Genomic DNA, 21,960 nt, shown 5'->3' with positions numbered 1-21,960 from the left:
AAGTTCCCTTTTCCATGCGCGGTACTCTTTCTCGATCTGTTCGACATCAGTGAAATCCCTGCTCTTCCCCTTGCTGTCATTAACTTTCTTCCCATGGCTATATCTTACTGACTTAATGTCCACACTCCACCAATCTAGCCTAAACCTTCCCATCTTCCACCTCTTCTTTCTAGCAACTCTGTCTGAGTTAAAAGAAGCTAACGTCGCTCGACCTCTCCGGACTCCCGTTAGGTAAAAAAGAGAGCATTGTTACCTTGGGATAGAAGCCTATATGAGGTCAAGGCCACATATCAATCGCACTATCCGAGAATTTTGACAATGCCAAATTAAACTTCCCATCCCGATCTAAACCTTATGGTTCAATAGTTGCTTCATCATCAAAGGTTAATTTTGTGGAGCAATACATTACAAATATTTTTTGTTTTGGATAATTATAACTTATTTTTTTGTACGTATATGTATGATTGAGTAATGAAGCAATCCAAAAGATTTACATTTCTTAGTATAATCCAATTATGATTTTTGCCTATATAAGACCTAGAGTAATTTTTCGATGAAAGTTTTATTTTCCAAGATTTAAATGAGTTACATAAAAAATATTAACTTAAAGAAAAAGGAAGTCCCGCAAAGAGATTCTGACAAACAAACACTGTACATTTTTGTTACAAATCCAACCTGATGGAAGGTCAAAAATGTGTTGAGATAATTTTTGTATTCTTCCTTGATGATGATAATGATGGTAGTGTGTTTGGCATGGAAACTAGTCCATTTGTCACAGATTTTTGAATTCTTCCTTAACATTTGTGTCTATACCCAGGTACCTGGGTATCCTTGGTAATTGTTTTATCTGAATCATTGACGATAGTATAAATATTTTTATTCGAGCTTCTAGTTATTCCTAAAATTATTTAGAACGAAGAGATTTATAATAAAAACCAAAGAAAAAAAATGCATATAATATAATAAAATTAACTGTCAAAGTTTTTACACCATTACGTCCACACCCGTGGCACCCGGGTAACACTAATGTTTAGTCAATTATGAAGCTCTGTCTAGTTTTTTTATAATAAAAGTGATATGAAAACGTAAATAAAAGTTACATTTTAAACACATTGTCTACACTTACTTATATTTACTGAGTGTTCGTTACATAGTGGACGATTACAAACATTACATGATTTTCGTGTCTTTCTTAGCCGCTTTTTCGCTAAAGACATACATATGTAGCAGTTTCCAACAATTTTGAGGCGTCCAGTGGAATCTCGAAGTGGTAATGACTCTGCAGTATTACTTGAATCTGTAGGTAGAGGTTTTCCTAACATACACTCAATTCCTGACCTTGATGAAAAATTTCGGTATACATTTGGTATTTTAGATCTAGCAAAAATTGCAGGCATCACTAGTTGTTTCCCTAAGTCTTGTAAAAAATTTCTACACTTACTGGTTTCAGTAGAACTCTGTGGATTATTCTCTGTATAAATTATAGAGGTTGCTAGGCAAGCTACGTCTAGGATATTGTAAAAGAAGGCTACTGGCCAACGCAAAGTTCTGCGTTTAGGGGAATAATGAGAAACCATTTTGTCCATGTTGTCTACGCCTCCTTTAGTTGTATTATAGAACTGAATTATTTCAGGTTTATTTTTTAGGCCACTTACATTATCGTTGTCATGCATTGTTGACAGCAAGATAACGCTTTTTTTCTTTTTTGGTACATATGAACAAATAGTAACACGATCTGCACTGAATCCGTGTAATGACGATTCAGGCTCACGCTCTGGCAAAGGCAGCATTTCTTGTGCAATATATGGTTTGTTTCTTTTCAAAGTACCAACTAATGATAAATTCCAAGACAACAGGAAACGGGCTAGTGGAAGAGTTGTGAAAAAATTATCCATTGTTATGTTTCGTCCAGAATTTTTTACTTGAATACGAATTATTGGCGTCACAAACCCACCAAACCTTGATGCCATACTTGGCAGGTTTTGATGGCATATATTGCGTGAAACGTGTCCTACCTCTAAAAGGAAATAACTGTTCATCCACAGTAAGAGAATCCGACGGTACATAGTTACGACGTAAATTATCATTGAGAAGATGGAATATATCTGTAATAGCTGCAGCTTTATCATTTTGCAAACGTTCTGCACGTGTTTTGTCATTGTCAAACCGTAAGAATCTGCTGATGCTCCAAAAGCGATTTATGCCCATACTTGCTCGGTACAAAGGATGAGAGTCTGTTTTCCATAAATCTTTCGAGTGCTCTGAATTTGAATGCCGTACTCCTGCTGTAATAAGAATACCTAAGTATAAATTCTTCTGTTGTGAGTGACTTCCAAACATTTCGAGGTTTGTCGGGGTTTTCAACATTATACTTTTCACAAACGCTATTAGCTTTTCGATTGGTTTCGCGTATAATTATGTCACACATTACGTCACTGAAAACACATTTGAATGTATCTCTAATTGAAAGAGTTTTAGTAGAACGTACTGGGCCCGTTTTTTCAAGCAAAAGGTTACGTTTCAGTGTTCGACTTGCAGTAAACGGTTTTCGTTGCCAAATCGTTTTATCTTTTGCAACCAGAACATCACTTTGGGAAGAACTTTCTTGAAAATCGTCAAAATCTTCATCACTACGTCAGAAGCTTCATCTCCATCCGGTTTGCTTTGCGAAACATAGTCCTCATCTGATTCCTGGTTTTCGATATTTTTGTCTACTTTCTCATCTATATCGTCTATAAATTGTTGCAAGTACTTCTGTTGCTTTTTATACGTCATTCTAAAATTGAATGATCTATGTATAAAACATTGTAAAAATAAACAGTAATAACTTACCCTCTAAATTCGCTAGCACTCACTTCTCTTCTTGCCATTATTACAAGTAATTACAACATAAAACACGCATATAGTCACAAAAATATTAACAACTTGTAAGCACAGTTAAATAAACACTGATAGCAAACAAAGAAAAATCCCAATTGTCTGTTATTTTCGGAATGTACAAGCGAAGTTTACCGAAACAATGCCGGGTACCTGGGTAGCACGGGTATAGACTCCCGTATCAGGTACTTGGGTATTGACATAACGGTTAACCGTATTATTTATATACCTGGTTTTTGTTTTAGAAAATTAAATGATTCCTTTGGAGAATGTGGTAGGCCAAAAATGGGATGGCAGATCGATCCATTTGGTCATAGTAGAGAGATGGCCTCCATATTTGCTCAGTTGGGTTTCGACGGTTTATTATTGGGCAGAATCGATTACCAAGAAAAGGATTTTAGATTGTCGACAAAAACTGCCGAAGTAGTTTGGAGATCTAGCCAAAATTTAGGTTAGTTTTTATTTTATATTTGAGGATAACAAAAATAATTTTTCTTCTCTTACTGAAGGTATAAATATTGTGTTTATATGAGAGTAAGCCACAATTGATTTTAATTAAAATTACATTTTTGACTAACTAAAATTTGACGTTTTTTTTTCCACTCCGGAAATCGTTTTCAAAAAGAATATTTAATAATTTGTGAAAATTTTCTTGTGGCATTTTTGATTTTTAAGTAGATACTATTTTAATGTGAATAAGCCACAATTGAAGGTTAAAATAAGTTTATTGACATTTCAATTTCCACTTCAGAAGTCGTTCTTAAAACACAAACATTAATGAATTTAATTTTTTTTAATCAATTAATAACCAATTCATTAAATTTGCAATTTCTTGAATAATTTTTTTTCAATTTATATCACGTTGATCGAGTGTAGTAATCACGAGTGCAGTTAATCGATCCTGGCCCATAGTACTTTTAAGGAAAGTTTTGGTACGTTTCAATGTAGAGAAACATCGTTCTACGTCATTGGCGCCGTAACAAGTACTTGAAGAATGAAAATGATTGCAGAAAAATCTTGCAAAAATTTAAGTAAGTGAACTGCTCAGGAAAGTGCTTTAAAATCGTTTGGAATTTCCAATTGGAATCCAATTCCAATTGGAAAGTGTGGAACACTTTTCAATTGGCATTGGAATGCCAATATCGAAAAATGTGACTTGTATGTTTTAAAATTTTTCTTTTTCTAAATGTGCCTATCTTCTAGAGATGTTGGCGACCACATTGACCCATCTTATTCTATTCACAGCAGCTCGAAATAAATTAGTTGACGTTAGACCAGTTCACTTCCTAAGATTAGCCAGCCAGGATATACGCCGACGTCCAGAGCTTCTATTACCCTCAATCTTGCTTTGTAGAATCAACTGTAGAACTCGGTATTTATTATTACGCAATATGTGGCCGAAGTAAGCCAATTTTCTATTCTTTACGGTGTTAATAATTTCTTTGTATTTTCTTAGCCTCTGGAGAATAGTTATATTACTTGTGTGGTGTATATATGAGACCTTCAACATACGTCGGTAGCACCACATTTCAAATGCCTCTAATCATTCTTTGGCATCTTCTGTAAGGCTCCAGCTTTCTACTCCATAGAGGAGGACACTACAGACGTAACATCTAAGAATTCTTATGCGTATATTGATACTTAAAGATATGTTGCAGAGAATCTTTCTAAGGATGTTAAAAGAGCTTCTACTTTTTCAATACGACTTTTTATTCCGTACCTGTGATCTTTCTTCTTATTTGGGTGCCGTGTTCGTATTCAGACGTTGGCCGTCATCATGTTTACAATTTCCTAAAACCTTTCTCTGTCGGCTGCTGCGCGAAATAATTCTTCTACTGTGGAACCACGCCATTGTCTAATATTACGCAGCCATGAAAGTTTCTTTCGACCAATCCATCTCTTTCCTTCCACTTTTCCTTGTATTATAAGGCGAAGTAGATGATATTTAGGTCCTCTAATTATATGGCCGAAGTATTCTGTTTTTCTCCTCTTTATGGCGTTTATGAGCAGACGTTCTGAATTGATCATTTGAAGAACATCTTCATTGGAAGTGTGCGAAACCCACGATATCTTTAGGATTCGTCTATAGCACCACAATTCGAATGCTTCTAACTTATTTAGAATTGTGGTTTTTAACGTCCATGTCTCACAACCATACAACAGGATGGACCACACATAACATTTCAGGACCTTCGTACGAATATTCATCGACAGGTTTCTATTGCATAAAACTGGTTTCCAGGTCATAAAAGCCTTACGTGATATTTCGATCCTGGTTATTAAGTATTTCTTCATCAGAGTCACAATTTACATTTAACCAGCTGCCAAGATATTTGAAATGATTTACCCTTTCGATCTCCTCTCCATTAAGAGAAATCAGACCTTGATCTATATCGATCTTTCCAACTGCCATCCACTTTGTCTTTGAAATGTTGATTTTAAGGTCTCTCCGACAACTTGCTTCACTGACTAGATTTAGTAATGTTTGGAGATCTTGTAAATTTTCTGCAAGAATGGCTGTATCGTCAGCGTATCTAATATTGTTGATTACTTCTCCGCCTAGTCTTACTCCCTCTTGTCTGTCATCCAAAGCCTCCCTAAAGATTTCTTCAGAGTACATATTAAAAAGAGTGGGTGACAAAACACAACCCTGCCGTACTCCACGTTTGATGGATATTTTTTTAGTCGGACTGTTTTCAATTTGGATAGAGGCTACTTGATTGTAATATAAGTATTTCAGCAGTCTTATACCATAGTGGTCAAGTCCTGCTGCCCGTAGGCAATCGAAAAGTGTATCGTGTTGTACTCTGTCGAACGCCTTCTCGAAGTCGATGAAACAAACATAAACATTCTTTAGGAATTCACAACTTTTTTGTAATAGAACGTGCATACAGAATAGTGCCTCTCTAGTTCCTAGACCGTTTCTAAATCCAAATTGCTTATTACCCGTCCTACTTTCGCATAGAAGGAATACTCGGTTTTGTATAATTCGTAAGAGTATCTTCAGTGTGTGACTCATCAAACTGATTAGTCTAAAATCGCTGCATTTGGTGGGCCTGCTTTTCTTTGGTAATGTTATAAACAGTGACTCTAACCAATCATCTGGAATTTTTCCTTCGCTGTAAATTTTGTTGAAGAAAGTGGTTAAACAGGCAATGCTTTCCTCATCCAAAAGTTTAAGTAGCTCAGCAGGGATTTGATCTGGTCCAGGTGCTTTATTGTTTTTGGCTTGCTGTATTGCCTTTTTGACTTCCGAATTCAGTATACTGGGACCTCTGTCTAACTGGTTGTCACAGGCAGTATTTGGAGCATTTTCTCTAGAAGCATCGTCAAAAAAGTCAGTGATGTATCTCTCCCATTCTTTGCACTGTTGTTCGTGATCACAAATTTTTCCGTCCGCGCTTTTAAGCATGTGAGCATTTTTCTGTTTTCTAATTCCGGCAGTATATTTAAGTTTCTTGTGGAGGTTGAAACTGTCATGCTCTTTTTGGAGGTCTTCTATTTCTTTACATAAATTCTCAAGCCAGGATTCTTTGGCTTGTTTAATTTTTCTTTTTATGCGTCTATTGATTTCACGGTATTCGATAATATTTCTATTTTTTTGTTGCCGTCGAACTTCCATCAGGTCTAGAATTTCTTGTGTCATCCACTCATTTTTTGCCAACATGGTAGGTGTTTTCAAAGACTCTTGTACGTTCTCTAAAATCGAGTTTTGAATATCATACCAGCATTCGTTAATGGTTCTGTTTTCGATTGGTATATTTGATATTCTGTGTATTTTACTATTTATCTGCTGTGATATGTGTTCGCGCGTTTGAGGGTTTTTCAGGGGGTCGAGATATATCTTACAAGGCTTAGTTGGCTTTGTTAATTTCTTTAATTTAATTTGTAATTTGGAGCAGAGTAAATTGTGATTTGAGTTGATGTCAGCGCCGGGGTAAGTTTTTTACATCTTTAATATTGTTTCGAAAACCTGTGATCCCAAGTATCCATAATATTGCAGCCCAAATAGGATATTTTTCCACTCTTTCTAACGGTGTATCGCCTATTGTAATTTGGGCGTTTATGTTGGTGTCCTTACTAGTGATTATTATTTTTTTCTTCTTGCAATTAAGTTTTAGGCCGTATTTATTAAATGTTTCTATAACGTTATCCATCATCCTTTGGAGCCCCTGCGCACTATTTGCCAGCAACACTGTATCGTCTGCATATCTAATATTATTTATAAGTCGGCCATTTACTGCAATCCCATCTACTGATTCGTCCAAGGCCTCTCTAAAGATGTTTTCAGAGTATATGTTAAATAATGCCGGTGACAATATGCAACCCTGTCTAACTCCTTTTTTGACTGTGAAGATATCGGACAGTTCATTTTTTAATCGCACTATTGCTTTTTTTTGGAGATATAAGTTTGAGATCAGTCTTATATTCTTACCATCGAGTCCTAATGTATTTAGGATATCGATTAATTTTCCATGTGGGACTTTATCAAATTCCTTCTCGAAATCAATAAAACAAGCATATACATCGCATTTGACATCACTGGCTCTCTGTATTAAAACTTGCAAACTAAAAAGTGCTTCCCTCGTTCCGAGTCCTATCTATGTTCTTCACATTTTCTAGCGTTTGGTTTTTTAGGAAGTGGAATGAATATTTATAGTAGCCATTCTTTTGGTAAATAACCAGTCTCGTAGATGTTGTTGAATAGCTTCGTAAGAGCTGTGATTTGGTGTGCCTCTAATAGTTTTAAAATTTCACCATACACCTCATCAAGTCCTGATGATTTCCCATCTTTAATCCGCTTAATGACCATAGTTACTTCTTCGTTTGTTATTTCTGAGCCGTAGAGATTGTTTATTTCAGTCGGACTTCGTGCTGTATCTTCGAATAATTCTTGCAAAATTTTTCACTGAAAATAATTTTGCTATTTCCAAATTTCCTGTAAACCTTTTAAGATCAGATATAGTATCACAAACTTCCTTAGCTTGAATAATCGTGCAGACATGAGAATTTCTGTCATCTTTCTTCCGTATCTTCTTGTATTGGTTATCGTCAATGTCTGCTAACTCGGTTTCTCTTATGGTGTGAATATTGTCTCTTTTTTCTTAAAAACTTTCAATGAAAGTACAAATTTAACACCATTCAATAAGCTCAAAATTTATTTATTTAAATTAATGTTTGTATTTTGAGAACGATTTCCGAAGTGAAAATTGAAATGTCAATAAACCTATTTTAACCTTGTATTGTGGCTAATTCCCCTTAAAATAGTGTATATCGACCACATTACCTAAATAAACACCGAGAAGGTCACGTGGTCGATAAATCCGGCCCGAGAGACAAAGATGCAGCGGCTGCTTCACGTCATTTTTCTCTGTCGCATTGGGGGAACGCGACTGTAATGCAACAGTATTATACAGACTGTGTTTGTATAACCGACAAAATTTGAGGTTATGTCTTCTCAGTTAACTAACTTGGAACTTGGCCTCGGTGTCATAGTCAAGAGCCATGCGTGGCCGGAAAGATATGAGGGTGGATTTAATGCCCTATGGAACTTCAAATTCTGATTATTAATTGCGCTTCTGCATTATTTGTATGTGCTTAAAGGTTTGTGAGCGTTAGTGTATTCTGTTTGTGTGTCTGTGATGTGTTTCAGAGTTTCTTAATCCGCTATTGTTATTATATTCTTGGTATTGACTTCTTTTAGTATTGGCAACCAAAGCCTGTTACATTCTGCTGATGGGTTTGCTACACATTTTTTCTTCATTGATGATTATCATCACACATTTCATGATTATTGATGCATCTTTCCATTGTACTCTGTGTTCTTTGTCCCAGGCATGTTTAAATATCTGATCTGTCGAAGTCGATGTTTTTGATGTTAGTTTTATGTTCGTTTTTCCTGACCCTTAGTGGTCTTGCGGTTTCTCCCACATAGGGTACCCACATAGAAGTTCCATAGGGCATAAAATCTACCCTCATCTTTCTACCCACGCATGGCTGTTGTTTATGACACCAAGGCCACCGTGGCCCAAATAAAGTAAGTCGATTCTCAATTTTTTGAGAAGATATAACCTCAAATTTGTCAGTTATACAGTCTTTTCAACAACATTTTTAAATAATATTTTTGAAAATGATTTCCGGAGTGGAAATCGAAACGTCAAATTTTAGTTAGTCCAAAATGTTTTTTAATTACAACCAATTGTGGATTTATCCCATATAACACAATATTTTACTTAGACACGCCACTAACAATTTCACAACCTTACTAAAGGTATATTTGAGTTTGAGGGTAGACCAAATATGAATATGATATTGTTTTTTTTTATATAAAACACAAATAAATACAGGTAAAGACAGATAAATACCGACAAAAAGACAGATGAATATGGACAAAGTGACAAAATGAGTCAACCAGAATACTTTTAAAATTCTAATCATACTAACACACATCTAAACAATGCGATGGAAACATAGGATATAGTTAGTTTGACAAACATCTAAATTATTTTGTATAGAAAATATGTATGAAAAGATGGTTTAGTAAACGAAATAAATGTCTGATAATCAAAAACAAAATATTTAGTTTACTTAAGAAAAATAATTAGTATACTATATTCTGTATTTAAAAGTATGTAGGTACATATTGAATTAATATCAAAATCACATAAATATTATTAGCATTTTAATCAGTTACTTGACTTATATCTTATTGTCACTATTATAACTTTCACCTAAACAAAAAACAAGCAACATGTTCCAAAAAAATCAACTCTTTATACACTAGAGAGAATCGAAGAGTTACGAGCACGGGCGACTCCTTCGTCACAAAGTCAGCAACTGGTGTAACTCGCTGCATTAGATATTTCAAATCAAGAATAAGACATTTGCAATATATATATATATATATATATATATATATATATATATATATATATATATATATATATATATATATATATTGTTATGATATGTAAAATCGAGAAAAATATTGGTTTGTTTAAAAATATTTCAAAGTTCAAAAACATTAAAATAATTCAGATAAGTAGGATAATATCCAACAAACATTTCGGAGAAGGAAAGTTATTAAATCCTTGGATTTCCTGTACTAAACAAAGTGTAAGCTTTGCATTTATTTCTTTGTTATACTTGAGTGACCCGCATAAGTTTAAGTGAAAGCCACAGACAATTGAACGGGGTTTTTCAAAATACATTAGTGCAGTGATTAAAGACAATAGAAGGGATTATAGAAAGTGGTTTTTGTTAGTTTTTAAGAATTATAGAAAAATATTATTTGTAAATAAGTTTTAGGAAATTTATAAGTATAGGTAAAAATTTGTTTGTTATCGAAATGAAAAAATGGGGGAATTGTGACGAGTTGTGATTGGCGGAGATTGAAAAAGGTGGGATTAGTATGTAGGAAAAAGTTTAGCGAGATTGAGGAGAGAGAAAAGATATAGTCAGTTGATTTTCCAAGTCTGTAAGAGGAACAGTGATTGTTCTCTGGTGGTTCCAAAGAAGTAGCAAGCAGTAGTGGTGAATGTTAGTGAGTTTTTGTGGAGTTAGTGTATCTGACAGAGGCTGAAGCAGCAAAATATTGTAAGTCATATTTTCCTACTTATATTCCAAGAGTCACTGTTCAGGCCAACGAGAGATTCAGTTTATCGTAAAGAGAAGATATTCCAAGAGTCATTTTTCACTCGGGCCAACGAGAGATTCAGTTTATCGAGAGGAGAAAGGCTATCATAATTTGAATGATTTTTGCTTTTGAAGGAGATCATTAAGGACGATATACTTGCAACAATCTGTTGTAAGATTGCTGATTACATAGGGAGCGGTTGAGAGGAGATAATACAGTCTACAAGGAACAAGGATTTGGACCACTCATCATCAGAGAGAGATATTTTTGTTTTCTGCAGTTTCTTTTTTCTTTTATTGATAACACAATTTTTACTCGTAATTTAGAAAGGATATAAATATTTTGATTAGGAGAGTTAGAATAGTTTGGGATTTTGAGTTTTCAATTAATATTGTTTGTACCATAAATTTTGATTGTTCACGTACGGAGAACAAAATTTTGAGAATCCTTATATGAGATTTGTTTATTGAAAACTTTTGAGTGTGAATTATTTCATTATTTTTATTTCAATATATAGTGTTAGATCATATGTGTTTTTTTTATTATTCCGGTATTCTCTGGACCTTACCTTTCATATGTAATAGCATAGATATGGAAGCACGAATTTAACCCTGAGATAAAAGAATTAAAAATTGTGATAGAGTCATAATCATATCATTTAAATAATTTTAATTAATCAAAAAAATTAATTAGCTAATTATTGCTTGGCGCACCAAGACTTTAAATATCACAATAACTGGCGCCCAACGTGGGGCTTGAAAATATCGCAGCTTTACATTTGAAGGAAGGGAAAGAGATCTGGAATAAGTACAGGTGATCCAGAGATAAAAACATATAACATTGAGGGAATTTGAATTTGAAAGTATTTTGACAATTTTTCCAGGGAATATAAATTTGATTTATTGATTGATCGTAGTTAGTGGATATTTACTGCTATTGAATTAATTGATTTTATTTTCTTTACCAATCGTACATTTGATATTTATTTTGAATTATTTGAATTTTACTGATTGCATATTTGATATTTGTCGTGAAAATTTAATACATTTGGGGAGAAATATTGTCGTGTTCTGAAACATATAGAGTGTTGTAAAATTTCACATTTGGCGGGGACAAAAACATTAACGAAAAGAAACAACATGTCGACCACAAGGAGTCAAAGCAAAATGCAAGAAAGGAAGGAGGATAACAGAGAAGAGGAAACAATTGTTGAAGAAGGATCGGATAATGAAGGAAATGTTACAATAGTTGAGGAGAAAAAAGAATTATCAGGAATAGAGAAAATATTACAACTAATGCAAATACAGACACAAACAATAGAGAAAAACCAAAATGAAACATCAAAGAAAATGGATAAAATGGATAGAAATCAACAAGAAACATCACTAAAAATGGAAAAAAACCAAATTGAAACGAAACAAACAATGGAAGAAAACCAACGGGAAACAAGGCAAGCAATAGAACTAAATAACAGGAATATAGAGAAGCGTTTGGAAAACTATGAACAAGAAATTAAAGGATGTGTTGAGGGGATAAAGAAAGAACTGATACAACAGATAGAAGAAATAACCATAAAGAATGCAAAACAAGAGACAGAGATTAAAGATATCCAAAATACAATGAAGGAGATACAAAATTGCCAGAGAAAGGAACTAGAGATGCAGAGAGAAGAAATAGAAACTAAAATGAAAGATAGTAAGACTGTCCAGAAAAAGGAATTAGAACAGTTAGAAGAAAAATTTGAAATGGCGCTACAAGAAGACAGGAAGGAAATAGAAAGAAGATTAAAGCAAAATGAAAAACAAATGGCAGAAATTGAACTAAGAGGGGTAGAGAGAAAAGAAGTTATCATCCATGGAACAAGCGAGTCGAAAATACAATTTGGCGGGGATATTCGGAAAACACACCCAGTACCGTTTGTTAAAAATTTGAAAACCAAATTACAACATATTAGATATTTTGACGATTGCAAAGAAACAATTAGAAACCATTTGAAAGAAGGAGCAGCGTTATGGTATGAAAGCAAGGAAGATGAGTTTGAAAATTGGACAGATTTTGAAAATAAATTTCTCAACTATTTCTGGGGGAAAAATAAACAGAGAGAAATCAACCAAGAGCTACAGAATGGAAAATATCACGAAAAAATGGGAATATCTGAAGAAAGATATGCTTTGCAGATATATAACAATTCAAAATATCTAGAATACAAATATTCTACCGAACAGCTGGTAGAAATGATCAGCAGACATTTTGAGGAAACGTTGGAAGATCACGTGATTTTGAGAAACTATCAAGATATTGATAGTTTGTGCCAATTCCTTCAATTAAAAGAAGCGAAAAGAAAAGAAATGAGAAATAGAAGACAACATGACCAATATAATGGACCGGAAAGAAGGTATTCATCAAATTATGACCAGAGAAACCGACATCCCAGATCAACAAACGAATATAGGCCGAGAAATTACAATAATTACAATAGACAACAAAATTACGATAAACGGAATGATACACAAAATAGAACAAATGAAAATCACAACAGGAATAGAGATGCACAAAATCCTCCGAATAGGAATACGAACGAACAAAGGGACGATAGAAATAATCAGAGATTCCAACGACAAAACAGAAGAGAGATGAATCATGTAGCAATAGAAAAAGAGGAAGAAGAAGTATTCAATGAATCCAGACAGGATTTTCAATAAGGCATCCACTAAACAAAAGTAAAAAACTCTCCGGTATATTTTGTCACCCGAGAGAGTTTATACAGTTGGCGGGAAACGAAAAACAAAATTCTAATTCCAGTCTAATTTTTTTAGATGCATTTATAAAACATAAAGCGATTAAAATTCTGATTGATTCTGGATCGGAAATTTCGTTAATCAATAAAAAACTAGTAAAAGAATTAAATATGGACAGATTTGTGTATAAGATTCCGAGGGTGGCTTTAGTGGGTGCAAATAATAAAAAATTGACGACAGTAAACGAAGGTTTAGGAGTACGGATCAGAGTGGGAGACCAATTCTATATTATGCAATGTGTGGTGATCGAAGATCTAAATCATGATATGATAGCGGGAATTGATGAATTGAGTGAAAAACATATCACCATCAATTTTTCGGAAAATCAACTGGAAATCAGAGCAGAACCAGACAACATAGAAGAAGAAAAGGAAACAGACAGGAGAAAATTTTCTGAAAGGATAAATGGACAAGAAAAACATAAAGAAATCAATATGACGGTAGAGGATAAATCGAAAGCTCAAGAAAAAAATCAACCCGAAGAGGAAAAGAGAATAAAAAAAAAGAAGAAGAGTTCGAAAAGAAAGCAGGAAAAAAAGGAAGTTATAAGCAGAAAAATGGAAGGAGCCGAAAAATGGTGCTCGGAATACCAGATAGAAATTAAAGATAAAGAAAAAATAGAAGAAGAAATAACGGAAGAGGACAGAGAAGAAATGGCAATTATGGACGAGAATCCAGAATTTTGTGAAGAAGTAATACGGACAGTGAACACATGTGAACAAACTGAGGATGAAAGAAAAATAATATGTGGAGAAAACATGGAGAAGGAAATAGAGAAGATTTTAGAAAATTATGGAGATCTTATTAATGAAGAAAGCCGAGTGGCTAAAAATTATGAACATTCTTTTAAAGTTAAAAACTTAGAAAATTTTAAATCGAAAACATATCCAATCCCGTATAAATACAGGCAAAGCGTCGGACAGGAAATTGAAAATATGATCAAAGACAAGGTGATCGAAAGATGTGATTCTCCATATATCAACCCGATAGTATGCGTAAAAAAATCAAATGGTGATTTGCGATTATGTTTAGATGCAAGAAACATTAATTCGCACACAATCGCGCAATACGAAGCGCCTTTGAACATAGAAGCCATTTTTGGACGAATCACAGGATCACACATTTTCTCCAAAATCGATTTGAAACACAGTTTTTGGTTAATACCTTTGGCAGAAAAGTGTCGAAATTATACCGCTTTTTCTATCGACGGAGTGGTGTACCGATTTAGGGTAGTACCATTTGGACTACAAAGTGCATGCGCTGCTTTGGTTCGCGCATTACACACAATTTTAAATAGGCATGGAGAATTTGTTGTACATTACATAGATGATTTATTAATTTTCTCACCGGATATAACAAGCCATCTACGACATATTCATACTGTTCTCGAAGAACTTGATCAAGCCGGATTAAAATTAAATATTCAAAAGTGTCAGTTTTTCCAAAAAGAGGTATTGTATTTAGGATTCAAATTAGACACAAAAGGGATTAGTCTTGCAGAAGATAGAATCGAAGTCATAAACAACTACCCTAGGCCAACCAATTTAAAAACTTTGCGGGGATTTTTAGGAATGGTAAACTATTTCAAAAAGCTGATACCAGACCTCAGTACAAAAGAAATACCGCTAATAGCATTACTTAAGAAAAATGTCAGATGGAAATGGGGAACGGAACAAGAAATCGCTTTCAAAAATTTAAAAGGAGCGTTTTCCACAGCTGTAAGAGTGCACCACCCAAGATATGAGCAACCTTTCATTCTCAGGACCGATGCTTCCATAAAAAAATTTGCAGGGGTGTTATCACAGATACAAGACGATATAGAGGTGCCAATATGTTTTGTTTCCCGTGTAACCAAAACGTATGAGAGAAAATACAGCGTTACTGAATTAGAGTTTGCCAGTGTGTTATTTTGTGTAAACAAATTACGTTTTTACCTACTTGGGGCAAGATTCACCATTGAAACGGACCACGCAGCGTTGATACACATAATGAAAAATAGGTTGGTAAATAATAGAATTCATAGGGGCATTCTTTTACTCCAAGAATATGATTTTGAATTTAAATATATCAAAGAAACGGACAATATTTTGGCTGATGCGTTGACGAGAGATGAACAATTCCGCAAAGAGGATCACAAAACTCTCCACGTAGGCATGAACATAATGAGAGAAGAAGCAGGCTTATTTTCGTTGGCCAAAATCAGGGAAAATCAGGAAGAATTGAATGAAAGAGAAAAGCAAAGGGCTGAACAAGAAAATAACCTATATTTTAAGAGGGTTGATGGTAAAGAACTCTATGTAATCACGGAGCAAATGGCAAAAGAAGTTTTTTTAAAGTTACACTGTGACAACGGACATATTGGAAGTAGAAAGGTGTGGCTTATGTTCAGGGAGAACTACATTTGTCGACAGGACTATACAATAGCCAAGGAGGTGACTCGAAATTGTGTGACATGCCAAAAGTGTAAAAGTAGGAACTTTAAAAATGAAAACGTCACAAAAAACGTCGTAGCTCGGAAGAAACTGGATATTGTTGCTATTGATATGTTGAGCGATTTGATACCAACAACTCAAAGGAATAAACACATATTAGTGATGGTGGATCTTTTCTCAAAATATGTTAAATTGTACGCATGCAGAACCACAAAAGGAATTGAAATACTTAGGAAGATAGACAATTTTATAGAAACGGTGGGAAGACCAGACAATATTTTATTGGACAATGCGACATATTTTAGGAACGAACGTTTTAAAAGGGAATTAAAAGAGAGAGGCATCGATACAAAATTTATAAGCATCCGTCATCCACAGAGCAACCCATCGGAGCGTTTTATACAAGAAGTCACAAAATTTCTACGAATTGCCGCGGAAGAACATCATCGACATTGGGACAGAAAAGTGTTTGAGATCGAGACCTATTTGAATTGTGCTCCAAATACGGTTACCAAAGAGACGCCTTTATATATAATGAAAGGAACAATGCCTACAAGACCGTGGGAAGACACCGCCCCCAAACAATACGAAGAAGTGATCGAATTGGTTCAAAGAAGATTGAGACGAAGTGGAGAGAAATATCTCCAAAGACAAGAGAGAACCCGAAGAAGAAGGCCGATCAAATTCCAGAAAGGAGATAAAGTCTTAGTGAAGGCACTGAGGGTGTCGAATTTACAAAATGGTATTTGTGCTAAATTGATGCCGATATTTGAAGGTCCATATAGGGTCAATACGGAAAATGGGGTAAATAGTTATGAATTAGCGCACATAGAGACAGGAAATATACGGGGTATTTTCAACATTCACGACATCTATCAATATCATGAATAGATTTTAATAACATAGTGAAATAATTTGATCCTAGAAAACTTTTGTCATTTTTAAAATTTAACAAAGAGTTTTCGGCAGATCAAATGGCGGGGATTTGTTATGATATGTAAAATCGAGAAAAATATTGGTTTGTTTAAAAATATTTCAAAGTTCAAAAACATTAAAATAATTCAGATAAGTAGGATAATATCCAACAAACATTTCGGAGAAGGAAAGTTATTAAATCCTTGGATTTCCTGTACTAAACAAAGTGTAAGCTTTGCATTTATTTCTTTGTTATACTTGAGTGACCCGCATAAGTTTAAGTGAAAGCCACAGACAATTGAACGGGGTTTTTCAAAATACATTAGTGCAGTGATTAAAGACAATAGAAGGGATTATAGAAAGTGGTTTTTGTTAGTTTTTAAGAATTATAGAAAAATATTATTTGTAAATAAGTTTTAGGAAATTTATAAGTATAGGTAAAAATTTGTTTGTTATCGAAATGAAAAAATGGGGGAATTGTGACGAGTTGTGATTGGCGGAGATTGAAAAAGGTGGGATTAGTATGTAGGAAAAAGTTTAGCGAGATTGAGGAGAGAGAAAAGATATAGTCAGTTGATTTTCCAAGTCTGTAAGAGGAACAGTGATTGTTCTCTGGTGGTTCCAAAGAAGTAGCAAGCAGTAGTGGTGAATGTTAGTGAGTTTTTGTGGAGTTAGTGTATCTGACAGAAGCTGAAGCAGCAAAATATTGTAAGTCATATTTTCCTACTTATATTCCAAGAGTCACTGTTCAGGCCAACGAGAGATTCAGTTTATCGTAAAGAGAAGATATTCCAAGAGTCATTTTTCACTCGGGCCAACGAGAGATTCAGTTTATCGAGAGGAGAAAGGCTATCATAATTTGAATGATTTTTGCTTTTGAAGGAGATCATTAAGGACGATATACTTGCAACAATCTGTTGTAAGATTGCTGATTACATAGGGAGCGGTTGAGAGGAGATAATACAGTCTACAAGGAACAAGGATTTGGACCACTCATCATCAGAGAGAGATATTTTTGTTTTCTGCAGTTTCTTTTTTCTTTTATTGATAACACAATTTTTACTCGTAATTTAGAAAGGATATAAATATTTTGATTAGGAGAGTTAGAATAGTTTGGGATTTTGAGTTTTCAATTAATATTGTTTGTACCATAAATTTTGATTGTTCACGTACGGAGAACAAAATTTTGAGAATCCTTATATGAGATTTGTTTATTGAAAACTTTTGAGTGTGAATTATTTCATTATTTTTATTTCAATATATAGTGTTAGATCATATGTGTTTTTTTTATTATTCCGGTATTCTCTGGACCTTACCTTTCACATGTAATAGCATAGATATGGAAGCACGAATTTAACCCTGAGATAAAAGAATTAAAAATTGTGATAGAGTCATAATCATATCATTTAAATAATTTTAATTAATCAAAAAAATTAATTAGCTAATTATTGCTTGGCGCACCAAGACTTTAAATATCACAATAATATATATATATATATATATATATATATATATATATATATATATATATATATATATGTTAACACCTAACATGGATTAACGCCTAACGTATAACTTGTATCTGTTGTAATTGTGTACTTTTTCTCTTCGGTTCAACATCTAGAAACATACTTTTGCTACTTTATTTCTTTTATTTTAACTTAATTTTAGGAGAAAAAAGTAACATATTTACTGGATCCATGTTCAACGTCTATTCACCTCCCAGAGGATTCTGTTTTGATTTGTTATGTTCAGACGAGCCAATTATCGACGACAAAAAAAGTCCAGATTACAACGTTGATAAAAGGGTAAGATCTGTTAATATTGATTAAGATGTATCGTTTGAACAAAAGCATGTAAAATATTTTATGACACGTATATATTTGTATGACCATACAAAATCAAAGTGCTTTCTTCCCAAAAAGTATTACAAGATTTTAAAAAACGGAAATCTTAAAGTGCAATCTTTACTAGATCATTTTATAGGTTGTTAACACTGCCGACTTTTCTGCCATTTTGCATATTATAAATAAGTGGGTTAAATTTGTGCCATTATCACTGTCAATATGAACATTGTTTATAAACAGAATTTTCTTCAAACGTTTTTTTATTCAAAAAAAAATGTATACCATAAGATTACGTATCTATGTAAAAGATAAAATCTTTTAGCAAAAGCTACTATCGCTTTGCTGAATTAAATGGCCAAATATTAGGCCTAGGAGGACAAATTCGTTACAGACACTCGGGCTGATACAAATTTAAACTCTGAAAGTTCAACGAATGTCTCCTAAAACTTTACCACTGCACTGGTTAGCGTACAGAGGTACTACCTGCCTTGGTGGCCATAAACGAAAACGATTTAATAATATTGTTTTCGATCCCCTGGACTATACGAAATGTGTAAAACATTAAATCTTTTAGCAAAAGCTGCTATTGTTTTGTTGAATTAAATGGCCAAATATATGGCCTAGGAGGACAAATTCGTTAAACATCCCGTGCTCGAATCGGTATCAATAGAGTGTTATGTCTTATTTCAGTGTCTGATAAAGCAGGGATGCCGAAATGGGTCATAATACTCTATTGATACTGATTCGAGCACGGGAAGTTTAACGAATTTGTCTTCCCAGGACATATATTTGGCCATTTAATCCAATATTTTAATCAACGCTCTAACCTAGCCCCATTTTCTTTGATAACATAGACAGTACATGCGCAAAACTTTAAAAGATTTCGCTCCAAGTGTTAGCCTGAAGGATTGCGCCTTTTAAGGATTTTAGACTAGGAACTATTTCCCTAAACTATTGTGCGTTCATGTTGTCATCACACGTCACAACAAGTTATCTTTGCTTATTTGGGGTTTTTTGGCTTCATTTGACAGTATTCCCCACGGTTTTAATAATAAAACTTTCTACTGCTTTAGCTTTATAAGGTTCATTTGATCTTTGTGGAAATTAAAATTCACTATACCAGCTGGTCATTTAGGTTATAGCCACCATAATCATGATCATTTCTTAGGTTTCTGCGTGGCTATTTCCATCATTTAATTTGTCTGGACTGTCTCTAGATAATCTAGAGTCCAGCCGAACTTTGCCTTAATCACACAGCGTTAGGCTTGTATGAAGATTTAACCTTTTTAACCCAATTTTTCAGCCTTTTTTGGAACTTGGTCTGCACTAACCTTTTCATAAGCCATTAAATCAACCTTCTCAGCGGAGTTGACTCTGTCAGTTCCCGGACTTAATACTTATGGCTTCGTTAGCAGTGTCTTTAAAGTCTTTTGTAGTTACCTTAACCGTATTCTTACTATTATTACTTTTTTTTTTTTATTAACACATTTAGTTTCCATAATTAGAAAGGGAAATATCTGGTGCGTTCGAGCAGAACCGCGCATGCCCGCGTAATATTAATGCCGCGCATTCCTGGGTAGTACAACTGGCTGTCGCCTAGTTTCTAAATATCCCATTTACGATTGGTACCTTGACACCATTCAGTCACCAGCAATAAATATCACATTGATTTTAATATGAGTCGCCCTTGGCTTCACAACCCGTTCTTAATCCGCAAAGACAGACTTTAGAAAGTTACTAAGCCTCTTCACCGACGTCTATATCTCAAGACTTTCAGATTTACGATTCTATTTTTTTAAATAATTAGTAATATAAAATATAATTACAAACGACAAGGAAAAAGATTTTTTTGTAATGGGCCTCTACAAACCTACACCATTGTTTTGTTCTTTTAAGTACAAGGAAAAAAATTTAAACATGCTGTTTTCTGTTCACCCCATTGAGTGGGGTGAATAGAAACAAACACTACTTTCCAAGTATATTTCAACTGCAAAACCTGTGGGGCTTATAGAAACAGTTAGCACTGTCAAAAGAAACAACACTTGTTTATGTAATGTAAATATCAATTTATAAATGACAAATATCAAATTAAAAATGACAAAATGGATCATTGCTAGTCAAGTTAATTTAATTAATAGATGGTAAAGTTACTACTACATACTACAAGAAACTGGGCTGGAGATAAATTTCGAGAAAACCAAAATGATGACCAATATGGTTCCCAGCGAAGAGATACAGATCAATAACAGCAAGGTAGAATTAATCGATAAATACACATACTTGGGTCATGAAATTAGAATAACCAGAGACAACCAAACCTGCGAGTTAAATAGACGAATCACGTTGGGATGGGCGGCATATGGAAGGATGAGAGACATTTTTAAAACAAATACCCCAATTCACCTGAAAAGGAAGGCATTTAACCAATGCATCTTACCAGTCTTGACCTACGGAGCAGAGACCCTAACTTTAACGAAAGCTACTGCCGAAAAACTGAGGGTAACACAAAGGCGAATGGAGAGATCAATGCTCGGCCTGACCTTGAAAGATCGCGTGAGAAATGAGGAGATACGCCGACGAACTGGCGTAGACGATATTATACTGCGAATCAATAAACAAAAGTGGAGGTGGGCTGGACATGTTGCTAGAATGGAAGACGGAAGATGGACGAAGAGATTATTGGAGTGGAGACCAAGAACCGACAAGCGAAGTCGAGGCAGACCACCCACCCGATGGACCGACGACCTAAGGAGAATAGAAACAAACTGGATTGCAGCAGCTAGAGATAGAGAGAACTGGAGACGTTTGGAGGAGGCCTATATCCAACAATGGATGTGAAAATGGGGCTGGATGATGAAAGTTACTGAGATCATCAAGGAAACTAATGCTTGTTTTCATACGAGAGTGTTCATGAGTTTCTTCATTACATCGTCCTTTAGGAAAAAGTACTCTTCTTTAGTTGGTAAAAATGTGTTGTTATAAATTGATTTCTTGTAAAAAATTCCAACATAGCCATTATCTTCAAGGCGACAGATTTTGCTAATGTACAATGTACATTCGAAATACATTTTTAGTTTTCCCATATACTTTCACAATTGTAAAGTCATTAACCTGGAGGTTACTGTCAAGTTCTTAAGCATAGTTTGCCATATCAGATTCTTCGATGCCAGATAAAATAAGTTCTGGATCACTATCTTGAGGAAAGTACTCTGACTTTTCTTCAGATGAGGAATTAACATTTTTTTTTTACTTTTCCATATTTATTTTTTGACCTTCTTGTTATTTTATTTTTAGACATAATATGACTTCCATTTTCAGTGCTTATACAAGCAACACCGGTAGGTTCGACCTGAACTGGATATTCTGGAATTGGAAAATCTGCCACAAAAACACTTTTTCCAGGCTCAAGAGAAACTTTTACATGTTTTTTGCGAGGTGCAGTTGTTTTTCGTTGT

The 21,960-nt window shown here is 34.3% G+C and overlaps 1 protein-coding gene across 2 annotated transcripts in view; it reads left to right on the top strand.

Moving 5' to 3' along the window:
* The window catches only part of LOC140450231 (lysosomal alpha-mannosidase-like), a 142,641-nt gene that overhangs the window by 51,373 nt on the left and 69,308 nt on the right, over positions 1 to 21,960 (top strand). For both annotated transcript variants that reach the window (XM_072543741.1, XM_072543742.1), the window contains exons 6-7: positions 3,123 to 3,328; positions 18,330 to 18,466. In XM_072543741.1, coding sequence (XP_072399842.1) covers positions 3,123 to 3,328; positions 18,330 to 18,466 — 343 coding nt within the window. The remainder of the gene's footprint in view (positions 1 to 3,122; positions 3,329 to 18,329; positions 18,467 to 21,960) is intronic.

Source organism: Diabrotica undecimpunctata, chromosome 9 (genome assembly GCF_040954645.1).
Source record: "Diabrotica undecimpunctata isolate CICGRU chromosome 9, icDiaUnde3, whole genome shotgun sequence".
NCBI lineage: Eukaryota > Metazoa > Arthropoda > Insecta > Coleoptera > Chrysomelidae > Diabrotica > Diabrotica undecimpunctata.
This window is presented reverse-complemented; position numbering and strand designations above follow the sequence as displayed.